The sequence below is a fragment of the Malania oleifera genome, chromosome 5 (assembly GCF_029873635.1).
Source record: "Malania oleifera isolate guangnan ecotype guangnan chromosome 5, ASM2987363v1, whole genome shotgun sequence".
Lineage (NCBI taxonomy): Eukaryota > Viridiplantae > Streptophyta > Magnoliopsida > Santalales > Ximeniaceae > Malania > Malania oleifera.
The window spans coordinates 8186555-8200130 of NC_080421.1; the positions used below are offsets into that span (position 1 = coordinate 8186555).

The window sequence follows — 13576 nt, forward strand, 5'->3', positions numbered from 1 at the left end:
TAGGAGGCCCTTTGTGTCTTATTTCCAACCATTTACAACCTGGCCTGTGATAAAGATGCCTGCATCAGCCAGCACCTCCAAACCTCAGATCAGGTGCTCTTTTGGATCATCCCCTTCCTTAGAAATGTGGAGGACTTGGAACTCCACCAGCTTACAGCTATCTTTACAACTCAGCACCAAATTAGCAAAAATCACCCATTTCCGACCTTAGATAAGAAGAGGAGTTTTCACTGTTAGAACCTTCTACAGGAAACTTTTTCCTTTGGAGTTAACATTCATAATTTCCCTCAGACAAAGATTTGGAAGACAGCTACCCCACAAAGTTGCCTTTCTTGCCTAGCAGGCAACACATGGCAAGATCTTGACATTGGAAAACTTGCAGAGAAGGGGGCCGTCCATCGCCAACAGATGCAGAATCTGTTGAGCACATCCTCCTTCATTGCCTTGGACAAGGAATCTTTGGAATATGGATCTGAATTTGATCGGAGAACGGTGGGCCATCACCAACTCTGTGGGAGGGGAACTCTTGGCCTCAAAAGGGATTCAGACATCAAAAAAGAATAGAAAGGCAAGGCTGTCTCTCATTCCCCTCGCAATTTTCTGGTGCATTTTGAAAGAGAGGAAGAGGAGAGTGTTTTATAACTCAACCTCAGCACTCCAGATGAGCAAAGAGCAGGAGTTTACTACGGTTACTAGCTAGCATACGATTACAATGTAATCTTTGATTTTTGTGACACCCTTCAGGGTGGTTGATTTTCTGCATTATGGGACAGCATCCCCTTGATGCCTTTTCAATAAATTCTCTTCAAAACATACAAATTTGGATATGTACAACCTAACACCAATTTGTTCTGGTATATGGATCTAGAAAGCATAGAACTAGAGAAGCATAGATGAAGTGCTACAAGGATGGAGATAAGGAGCAAGAAAGAACAAGGTAAACAATATAAAAAACTGAAGACACTAAAGAGAGGAGAAAGAAATTCTCAGTTGATTCAACATAAACTTTAAACAGACCATGCCCTTGCCCTTCCACATACACTCCAACCCCTTAGACAGCCCTCTTTAACAATTTAAATTCTCTTTCACGTGTAGCAAGTAGCAACATTATATCATTCATAATGCATGATCAAACAAAGTCACAGCTTATAATGCATGATCAAAGCAAGTGCATGACCCTTTTTTTCCTTCTTCGGTCCAACCAAGATGCCACTTTCCAATGCCCTCTTCATGTCATTGAAAAACTCAAAACAGATTTTAAGTTTGACACCTAAATGTCCACATGGCAAACAGGTGACAATAACATGGCAACCCATACATCATTAAACTAAACATCAACAGATATGAGTTCTTCTTTTTCAGAATAATTGTTTATGATTTTTGTATTATACAAACATGGCCTAAATCTATATTATCATTCTTAAGTTAATCTGTACGAATTTTTTCTGTTCCTTTTCATCAAATTAATATGTAATTCTTCTACTCGTAACATTGATATTAACTCAAAATTAAAGTTGAATTTTTTTAAAAAACAATCAATCAATATATTACAGAGTTTTGAAGAAACATCTCAAGGAGTAATTTATCAAAATCAAAACTAAACCAAGTAGGAACCAGACTTAATTTCCCAAAACACTCTGCAATTTTCAAAAAATATATCAGCTACCTTCATTCCCCCCCTCTTTTGTTTTTTGTTTTCTGTCCTTTTGTTGGCCTCCCCTCCTTTTTTGTTTCCATAAAGTCATAAAATTTAAAAAACAATAAATAAAAAAAGAAAAATGAGGAAGTTATGTTGCTCATTGTCTCTCCGACTCCCACTCTCCCCCCTCTATCTCTTCCTCTCCAGTAACAACTCTCAATCCCTCTCTGTGACATGTTATTCAAATTCCCCATGGCAACGGTAACTCCAAGGAGTTGACAGTCGGATGTTACAGGCAGCAGAAATCAATGACTCTCAGGCCAAAGGCACAAAAGCTGTTAATCATTCTTCTAAGACTCACAAAACTGACTTCCCACCCACCCCCCACCCCCTCTCTTTCTTGTTAGATCTTGTGGTTTTCCATACAAAAAACAAGGGGAAAAAAAATCAATTTCTTATCACTTTTTTTTTTCATCAGATTTTATGTTTTGAATATTGAGTAGATATGGGTTGCTATTTTTGGTGATTTGGGTTGCTATCCCAAGCAATTTAGATTGCAAATGTACTCCTTTGCAGTACCTGTAGTCTGGTTTGCAGTTCCAGACTTCCAGGTGTTGCAGTGATCCTGGTAAGTGTGAAGGAAAAAGCCGAACAACATGGGCATGTCAGATATTATGTTTTGAATATCGAGTAGATATGGGTTGCTATTTTTGGTGCTTTGGGTTGCTATTCCAAGCAATTTAGATTGCAAATGTACTCCTTTGCAGTACCTGCAGTCTGGATTGCAGTTCCAGGTGTTGCAATGATCCTTGCAAGTGTGAAGGAAAAAGCTGAACAACATGGGCATGTGACATCACGGACACCGACTGAAGCATGGTAGCACGCATTTAAGAAAAGAGCATGCTTGCATATATATATATATGATGGTTTCAGTTTGCCCCTAGCATCAGTTAATTTTTTTGGTATTGATTGATGATTTTGCACCTTTCAACATATACTTTTTGTGTATCATCATTCATTGCAATTCCACTGGTACTTATATTCCAATCACTAATGTCAAATCATAGTGCAAGTCAAACCAATATTTTAAACCACGATAAATGCCTTCTTTTCAACAGATGAAAATCATAAATTTAAGAATAATAGCATCAAATATGTTATATTAACAACTCATCATACTTAAATGAATGTTTGCATGCTTCAAGAAGCCCAAAATTGTTAATACAAACACATGTTAGCTCCAATATGTGTGCGCCCATGCAAGCAATCTCCAAAGATAATATCCAGAATAACAATTCAACGAAATACTTTTCATCCAACTGTGCTTTCCCACTAAGGTTTCGCCAGTGCACATCTAAAGTTGTCTAACTAAGTTCATCCAACCTTAGATTTAATAGTGCAGAATCTAAGCTTAAGACAGTATCAGTATTTTACTTTTTCTCTAGAGTACTGTGAATTTCAAGACAATCTGCAAAAAGAGCTAGGAAACTCAAAACCAAGAAGCAAATGGAAAATCAAAAAGGAATTGAGGAAGAAGAACAACAAAGGCAAGAAGTAGAATGAACACATTTTAACTTACAATTGAACAAAACCAAAACCGCGGTGTTTGGTTGACCCTGTAAAAAAGAAGATCAAGGGAAATTTGGAATAGTCTGTGAAAATGACTAGAAATATAACCAAATCCAAACAACTCAAAAACTCTACATTTCAAATAAGGTTACAACTTACAAATGAAAATTGAAGAACCATAAATGCAGTGAATCAACAGGTGTTAAGTTTCACACATAACAAAGGGGATGAAGAATCAAGCAGACATGACACCAAATCAATTACTGAGGATATCGTGCACACAAATTATTCAGAAATTAATGTCAAAATGACAACACACTAATCTTCAAATCTTCAAACAAGTTCATAATTATATCTTTTAAAAAAAATACTGATATCTGAAAGGTGAGACAACAAATTAAATGTAAAAAATTAAGCAGAATAATAACAAAACAAATAATCAGGATTAAAAGAAAGCTACTATCTGAATAAAAATGCTAATTATCAAATACATTAAAACACACAATCCTGCAGTTCCCTTGCAATTCATGGAAATATTAATTCATAATAAAAGCCAAAAATCATTTAAAACTTTGTCTGATTGCATAAACATGCTCACCTTTCTCTGTAACCATGAAGCAACGCCTAATTGGTCCAACATCACTGAATGTTTCTTCAAGCTGCGTTTATACAAAATAAAAAAGGATGAATAAAAGCATACAATTAATGAACACACCCAAAAAAAAAAATCAATTTTAATTCCTTTGAACACACAAAAAAAAAAAAAAATCTATTCTAACTCCTTTTACTTGGAGCAGAGTGAAAGTGAGAGACTAGAGATTTGTGAGTACCTGAGAGTTGGTGAAGGAGTAGGGCAAGTTGGAGACAAACACAGTCGAAAGGCAGTGTTCGCTTTGGCTGCCATCTTTTATCATTTTCTTCTTCCCCATCAGTGTTTGCTGGTGAGATAGGAAGATGTGAACCTGAAATGTCCACACCATATTATACATCATGTGCGATGCAAGGGCAGAAATATATATTATAGTTGATACTATCTATCTATTTATTACTTATTAGTATAATAAAGGCAACAGATTTTGAGTTTTTCTTTTTATTTTTCTAAAACTCTTCATTATTCATAAACTCAATAGAAATTATTTGCAATTTTGATTTTTACATAACTTTTCCTTGATCTCAAAGAGGGTATTGGATAGTCCCAATGACTACAGCACACAATGTCTGAATCCAACTAGGGTTCACAGTGATGAAGGAAGTCAATCAGAAAAAAAAAAGAGGAAACTTTTTCTCAATTGCATTCTCTATAATCTCTCAAGATTATTACTATCTTATTTTTTATAATTATGTAAAACAAATTTAATTACAAATGCCTGGTAAAGTATTAATCTTGAGATTTTCAATGTAAACTCATGTTGTTTAATATAATTATAACCCATGTAATAAATATTTTATCTGCATTTTAATAAATATTTGATCGAATATCGGCATTTTAATAATCACAGGTTTTGTTTTAATGGATTATAGATAAATAAAAAAATATAGATAGATTCAGGCAATAGGACTATTTCTTTAATCTTAAAAATAAAAATAAAAATAAAAACACACACACACACATAGATAAATTCAGAAGATAAGACTATTTCTCTTATTCAAAAAATAATAAAATAATTTTTAAAAAAACAGACATACACACACACACACACACAGACATGCTTGCAAGAATGACATAATAAGACTATTTCTAAACAAAAAAGCAAAATTTTCAATTCTATCCATCCTGTAATGACATTTGAACCACACAATTAGATATGAGCTAACAAAATTCTGACAACATCTCTTCTATTTTTTTTGGGGGGGGGGGGGGTTGTTGGGGGGGAAATTCCAGATATTCTTTAACTTGTAAAAAATAAAAATGCAATTTTATATACTTCAGTATGAAGCTCTCTATACACAAACTACAATACTCAATTTCGGTTTATTAAACACCAATCTCCAAACAATCTATCAAAATACAAACAATGCATAAGATATAAAATATACATATATAATAAACAAAATTGCATCCTAGCAAGAAATCTAGCATCACCCACTGAGATCAACCCCAAAAAGAAAAAAGAAAAAGAAAACCTATAAAACATTTTAATTTTCAAGAAAATTTTAGTTAGACCAATAGAATCAATGTGCTTCCATGCTTTTATGAGTCACGATGCCTCTTGGAACCATCAAAGGTCCTGTTGAGTGTATATTTGTATACATTAGATTCACAATCTTACAGAATTTTTAATAAGCTGGAAAATAAAGTACAAATTGGAAGTGATGTATGAACAGGAATGCTACAGTAGATATTGATGCTTTCATAATGTTGTTTATCACATTGTCAATGAATTCATAATAAAACATCCTAATTGTGAGTGATTATAGCATATGCTTTCATAATGTTGTTTATCACATTGTCAATGAATTCATAATAAAACATCCTAATTGTGAGTGATTATAGCCTTAGTTTGAATATAAACGAAATAAAGGCTACTTGTTCATATCCCTTTACACAGTGTCTTTAGCATGTGGACATGTGCATTCAGACCTCTGATTCAACACAATCTGCGTCTGTATTTGTAATATACTAATGTGTGTTATACATGCCCTGTGTATAGCCTTTTACCGCAATCCAAGAAGCTAGAAGGATTTTACATTACTTCCAAGGCCCTCATTTCTATAGTTATTATACATTTTAGGCACAACCACAAAGTAGAATTCAAAGTAAAAAATATATATATATACTACTATTTTTCAATTTGCAAATGGTAAAAAGAAACTTACTCTTCAGGTGCCGATAAATTTAGTGACCTTGTCAACACCAACAATACTAACTATTCCAATAACTCCTAGCCATGGATTTGAGACGAAAAAAGAAATCAGAAACTGACTTGAAAATAGACAACATAGGTCATTCCTAATTGGTCTTGAATCTAACAAAAAAGTAATATTAAATTCTATTTAGCAAAAGATTGATGATAATTTAATATGCTTCAATAAACATATAAAACCTAGATAAGAAGTCCAGTTTAGAAGCTACAACGATGCCAAGAAATAGTTTGAGTAAGATGCATTGAGCTAAATACCACATGACACAATGAGAGGTTAGTGTCTTTTGCCCTTTTTAATGTGACATGGTATTACAATAATACTTACCAAGCTATATAACTTTGAGTTTAAAGTTTAGCAGTGAACATATAAAGTTTGGTATCATCAATACATAGCATGAGTGTGCTGATAGTCTATGCCTTCCGATCTTGATTGGACAGGTATCATAGGTTAAAGCATTTTCAACCAAAAAAATCTACAAAAATGTACTATAAGTAAAAACTTATCTTAAATCAGCCAAGATTCGATTTTTTAGAGAACAAACAAAAAGGAGAATAAGAAATCCTCTTAATCAAAACAGGAAAATAAAAAGTAGAAAAAACAGAGGGAAAAACAGAGACCAAAAAACATAGAAAGCCAATCCTATTGGATATCTGAGAGGGTCTCTCCTTTAAAGCACCCAAAACCGCACACAGTTACAAAGCCAAGTAAAGATTCTTTTCGCATAACAACAAAATATTCAACTTCTTCCCAGAAAAAGTATGCATGTTATTTTCCAACCATAAACCCACAGCATTGCAATAAAAGGGAATCCTTTTTCCTACCAAAACCAGAAAAGGATATTGCCAATAAGTTCTCCACTGTATCCAGGCAAACCCAGCTTTCTCCAAATAAACCAAAGGCTTATTCCACACTTTCCAAGCAAAACATAGTGCAAAAACAAATAAGAAGCTGTTTCTGAACTGGAAAAGCATAAAACACATACATCTAGAGAAGTGCTTTCAAAAGTCTCCTACTTTGCAACAAGTTATTGGTGTTAACTCTATTAAGCACAGCCAACCAATAAAAAAAAGGCTTAAATTTTGGGGGAACTTTTGCCTTGTAGAGTTTTTTATTGAGCAGACAAGAAAATTCAGAACAGACTAAAATATCACAAAAATATTTGCAAGAATAAACCCCTGAAGATCCAAAACCAAGAATGGCTATCCACTCCAAAGGAGAGACAACAAGTATTCAACATTAGCAACAAAGAAGAAAGCTCATCCGCCTAATACTATTAAGAGATCTGCAAAAGTGAAAATCCCAACCAAGACATCTGAAACAACAAAAAACGAAGGAATAGCACCATTACCCCCAAAGTCAAGCGATAAAGGCGAGGAAAGAAGTGGACAAAGCAATATTTCAAAAACAAATAATAGAATCATCACCTAAAACCAACTTAGTATAGGAAATAAAGAGGGGATACATCTAAAACATAGACCTTCAAGAACTTTCTGAAGGACATCTAGATCCCAAGTTAGTATCCAACTGTTCACATGCAGTCCAAACTTACTTTTAATGACTCCATGCCAAAGGATGAATCCTTTAAGGAATGGGCAAAGCCATTTAGCTAAGAGAGCTTGTTTTTAGACACCAAATTTTTAAGACCCAAACCGCCCTTCATTTTAGAGTTACACATCACATCTCAACTAACCAAAGATCCCTCTTCCCCCAGCCCCAAACCAAAGGGAACCTGTCACAATTTTCTCAAGCTTACCAGAAAACACCCATAAGAATCCTAAAAAATGGGCAAATAATACAAAGGAGTACTAGCAAGACAAGCTTGAATAAGTGTAATGCAACACCCAAGAGAAAATAACACACCTTTCCAGCCATCTAACCACCTGGACTCCCTCTCCAAAGCTCCTTGACCTAGGAGTACCACCAAAAGGGACCCCTAATTAATGCAATGTCAATCCAAAATACCACAACTCACACGCAAGGCCAACTCCCTAACTCTAACCCATCACTCAGATTGATAGCATTAGTACCACTCTTACCCAAGTTAATTTAAACCAAGAAACCAGCTTTAAAAAATGGAGGCTCAGAATATTCAAACAAGAAGATGTATGATCACCTAAAAAGAACACAGTATCATTGGAAAATTGAAGGTGAAAAACAACCACCTGTCCCTCCCCACTTCCAAACCTTTCACCAAACCCTTATCCACGCCCTATCAAATAACATCAACCACTAACACAACAAAAAGGGGAGAGCAGATCAAATGCCCCTCGAGGCACTAAACCAAGATTTTGGTTCACCATTCACTACAACATGGAAGAAAACTTAGGGCATGCAACCCTCATCCACGATCGTCAATTGTCAACAAACCCCTAGGCAACCAAGGGTATCCCAAAATTTATTCTTTCTTCTTGGTTGCAGATAATCCTCACAAACTGTGAGCATGGATATCAGGTTTGGTTTTTGACATCAACAAATTCTTTTGGAGTAACAAAAGCTTTTTTGTCCTAATGCTAGCTCTAATGTTTAGCAATGCCTGAACATTTACACACCTATCACCATGGCCTCTACCATCCGCAACATCTACCCCCAATAACCAATTCATCCTTCGTCATAAGCGTTGTTGCCTCTACCATGGTTCACATTATGAACTCCTTTACCCATCTAGCCTCCACTACTAAACGGTAGTTTATTACTTACCCAACTAATTTTTAAAGTGAAAAGCTTTAAAACAAAAAAATAAATAAAAATAAAAACAAAAAAAAAAAAAGATGAAACAGAGATGAAAGGAATTGTGCTGGAACTCAAAAATCATAACAATGACAAATTTCACATTAAATAACTACTTAGATATTTTAACAAACATCAAATATAACTAACAAACTAACTAATGACTAACTAACTCAGATTACTTACCCAACAATCTGATTAGTTTACATTAGTAAACTAATGACTAATTATTCTAACTAATTCTTTAACAAGACCCTGCTAACTAACTCTTTTCTTCTTTCCTTTTTAATTCCATATTCTCAATATAAGATGGAATACTCCAACAACAAACATCGCATGTATGGGGCTTTAACAGATATTCCATATGCAGAAAGAGAAATTTCCTTGAACACAACATAATAAGCCTGTGCTGAATGGCACCTATTGGCCCCCAAATTAGGAGCAAATGGTTAGTAGAGACCAAAACATACTTAGAAATAATGTACCACCATGTACAGTAATCTATCGGTAGCAAGTAAAAGTAGGGTGAGGATGACACAATGGGATTCAGAATTCATATGGTTGCAACATCCTAATCCTAATTCTCAATTCCAAAACTGAGGATTAAAAGGAAATAATTAATTAACCCACAACAATTGAAGAAGAAGAATATGCATACTAAGTTGAGGGATAAAGAAGGCACGAACGACCAAACGTGCTGGTAGTATAAGCAGATGCCACTCTAATCAGCTTGGTTCGCTTCCTCGGCGAGTGGAATCGTCACTTATCATGGCTGCCTAGGCACAGCCACAGTGGCAAGAGGAAGTGACGACGACTTTTTAGGGTTGGCAGACAGTGACAGGAAGTAGGGATCGTAGGCGGCAACAGCCGCTGGAGTTGGCGGGTGGCCACGGGAAGTGGCGATGGCTGTTGGGGCTGGGTGGAGAGAGAGAGAGAGGACAAGAGGGGAGCAGCAGGACACTAAACCTACTAAGGTAGGGGACAGGGAAGGCACTTTTTTTTTTTTTTTTTTTTTTTTTGACACATACTGTAAATTCACTAATTAACTATTAGTTGATATTTTTAGTTTATAAAACAAATTTAAATGGAAAAAAAGTTAATACTCATGATAATTATATACCATCTTATCAGTAAGGTCAAAGTTGCATCTACATTTAACAAAATTAAAAGAAGTGTGATGAAAAAACTCTTTGAGATAACCTTAGTAGCCGCTGTGTCATAATATGTTAGAGAGCTGATCTTTGGATCTACATGATCAAAAAATACGATAACATAAAAAAGAATTTGAAGTCAGAACAATTGACTCCCAATAACTAAGAACAAGATTTGCTATTCAATTCATCAATTACCCTGTTGACATCGAAACAAACCAAGATGTTATTCGTGTTTTCCTTCCTAATTTGAATAAGAACGTCCCTACCCTCTTAACATCGGAACAAACCAAGATGTTACTCATATTTTCTTTCCTAACTTGAACAAGAACCTCCCTAATAACAAAGCGCATGTCTAAAGGAGAAGGAACAGTAAAAAACTGTAAATTATGTGTCCTTCCATATGTTCGTTAATACCAAATGAATTTCACACAAATTTTTTTCTTTCATTAATTCACCTTCTTTTATCGTTGTAGAATTGAAATGAATAAATTGACTCTTTTCATAGCAAATCCCACCAAAATCACGAGTGATTTCAGGAAAAATATTCTTTTAGATTTCAATACTCTCGTTAGATAATAATTTTTTTTTCCCAAACATAATCTATCTTCTTATTTATGTCCCTACACAATACATATTTATCTTCTGTGTTACATGTAGTCTCGTCCTAAAAATAAATTATTATTTTTTTGTCCTATAAATAAATTGCTTTCTTTTATTATTATTATTTTTTTTTCATTTGTTATAAGTTAGGTAAGGATATTTTAGAAAAAACAAAAAATTAATTTTTATTTGTTCTGAACTAGAGAATTTCATTAAATCCTACAAATTAATATATACTAAACTAATCACATAAGTTCATTTACAAATGCATTCTTTTAAGTGGAATTGATTTGCAGAGTAAAGGATAATGGTAGTCTAGGCATGGCTATGGATAGACCTGGCAAAGCGGATCGGGTCGGTTTATCCGTGGCGGATTATCGGGTGAAAAAATCATAATCCATATTCGACTCGTTTAAGTGGCGGATTAAGCGGTTTCGGGTCGGATAATTCATGGCGGATGGGCGGATAATCCGTCATTCTCAAATATAATTTTATTAATAATTTATTTTTTGTCATAATAATTTAAGTTGTATACGGTAACTTGCGATTAGTTTGTGTATTAATTTTTTTAGTAACTATATTAATCATTCAATCATTTATACTAATTAACAACTCCTGATTCATGCAAGTAAAACTGTAAACAATAAAACATAATAAATTAGTCCCAATCCAATTCAAAATAGAAACTCAAACTCAAACATAATAAATTAGTCCCAAGAAATTTCTAAAAATTTCGCAATCAAAAGGCACAACAATGCCAATTCTAAAGAATAATTTGTCACTTATGCATTTTAACAAGCTTCATTCAAGAAAAAATGATGTTCCAACAGGTGAATTCTTCAAAATAAGATCTTTAATTCCATTTAAAAATTTTGCACTCAAAAGGCACATTGCCTTTATGCCCATGGAAATGCCTAAATGATGACATTTCAAATTGAGGATTCTTCAAAATAAGACCTTTGGCTCCATTTAACAGAGCAGAGAAAGCCAAAAAAAAAAATTGCAATAGCATTACTAGCTTAAATTTTTAAAGAGAAAATGGATTTATATTTAGAATATAGAATAATATTAGTAATAAATTGCCTTAGTTTTTCAGTTGACCAGGAGGTTAGATGACAAAAAAAATAGAGACTAATCACCACTTGGACATTTTAACAAACATGTAACGAAACATGATATTGTAAAAAGTGAAATTTTTTAAGAGAAGAAAAGAAATAGAAAATGCTAATACAAGAAGACCAACCAAACTAGGTTTGAGCCAATCGATCGTGGTGACTCTCAGCAACACCAGTAAGGCCAAAACATCTTTATTGAGCATTCAATCCCAAATCAAGTCCATAGAAGACCCATGGTCTCAAAAAATCTGGGCACCAAATAACCAAAATAACAATGAAAGTAGAATTCCACGCCTTCCAAAATCTCTAAATTCAACCACCAAGAAATCCTCCAAAGAATAACGGCACCCATAACACTTCCCAACAGGCCAAAAATCTTGTTCCAAAGACACCAAGCCACAGGACTGAGAATAAATGAGCACGGTCCTTATTACCATAGCTACACATGACACAAACATCTGAACATAAAGCCTAATAAGGTCTCTCAACCTGCAAGGCTACAACAAATCATTGGTGTTAACCCTATTAAGAATGGTGATCTACACAACACCTTTACTTTGAAGGAACTTTAGCTCTCCACAATTTATTGGCAAGATGAAAAAAATGATAAGATGTGTTCAGGTGAGTACAGAATCATTTACAAGAGAAAACACCATAATTATCCAAACACCAATCCTAAAATCCCCACAATGGTAATAACAAGAAGAATCCAAGAACCACATGAGAGAGTTCCTCAAGCTCCCCATCATTAAGGTTAAAACAAAAGGTGAAAATCCCAAACAATGCTGCTAAACATACAAAAAACTGATGAACATGGAAAGCAAAAAGCAGATTTGTAGAAGAAGAAGAAGAAGAATACTTACAAATTCGAACTTCAACGCAAAGGAACTCACGAACTCACAAACGCTCAAAGACGAGCTTGCGAGGAGCTCCTTCTGGTTTGATAATGTCCACGATGAACTCGCGAAGCTCCTGACGTAGTGACGAACTCGCGAAGGGCTCCTGCTGGTTCGCAGTGTGGAAGACCAACTCACGAAGGCCAGAGGGCTTCGAAGGGTCGAAGAAGAAGGCCAGAATGAAGGGTCTCTCACTCAGTCACTCTCTCCTCTCGTGTTGGCTCTCTGAGCAGAGACGTTCGTCACGCTCAAATGAAGAATCGAATAGGGCAGCAGGCAGCTAGGGCTCGAATTGAATTGGGCTGCGGGCATTAGGTGATTAGGGATTTAGGGTTGGGCCGGTTGGCCTGGGATTGGAGTGGGAGGGGCCGATTGGGGCGTGTGGGCCGTGCGGCCGTGGGCACTTGGGCTGTGGGCTCACTAGGCTGGCTGGGTTTGGAGTCTTTGGACTTCGGCTGTAGCCTGTTGGGCTTTCCTAGGTTACTAATGTAAGCGGGCTGGCGGATATCCGCCGGATAAACCCGACCCAACCCGCTAAGGTGACGAATATGAAAATGAAAAAGAAAAATCATATTCAACTCGTTTAACAAACGGATAATTATAAGTTAGTTAAAACAAGTCAGATGAATTAATGGATTTTTATTCATTTTGCCAAGTCTAGCTATGGATATGGGCAATAGATAAATGGGCTTGAGTTGGGCCTGGGCCTTGCATCAAGGCTTTCTTTATGAATCAACTTTGGCTAAAGATGTGGTCAAATGAGAAGGCCCAAGTTTGATTGCTTTGTAAGCTTATCAATTTCTTGTACTTGTTATTTCAAAATGCCCTCAGCCTTACAACTTATCTTTATTCATGACACTATAGAATAATTTTAATGTAAACTATTTTTTTTTAACTCTCCATTCTCCATAACTCTATTATTTCTTAAAAATGGTAGACTAAGGGTTGTTGATAAAACAAATAGTCATTTTTGCCCTTGAAATAATAATAATTAAAAATATGATTAAATTA

At 35.1% G+C, this 13576-nt stretch overlaps 1 protein-coding gene across 3 annotated transcripts in view; it reads right to left on the bottom strand.

Annotated features, from left to right (window-relative positions):
- Nucleotides 1-12864, bottom strand: part of LOC131156470 (uncharacterized) — a 35921-nt gene extending 23057 nt beyond the window's left edge. Inside the window, exons 1-5 of one of the 3 annotated variants that reach the window (XM_058110176.1) lie at nt 12533-12858; nt 6026-6090; nt 4039-4170; nt 3807-3867; nt 3219-3255 (exon numbers count right to left, since the gene is read on the bottom strand). In XM_058110176.1, the coding sequence (XP_057966159.1) occupies nt 3219-3255; nt 3807-3867; nt 4039-4137 (197 nt within the window). In that variant the 5' untranslated portion in view covers nt 4138-4170; nt 6026-6090; nt 12533-12858. Of the gene's footprint in view, nt 1-3218; nt 3256-3806; nt 3868-4038; nt 4171-6025; nt 6091-12532 lie in introns of all 3 variants that reach the window. The other 2 variants (XM_058110177.1, XM_058110175.1) reach the window with 2 other exon arrangements.
- Nucleotides 12865-13576: the final 712 nt, after the last annotated feature.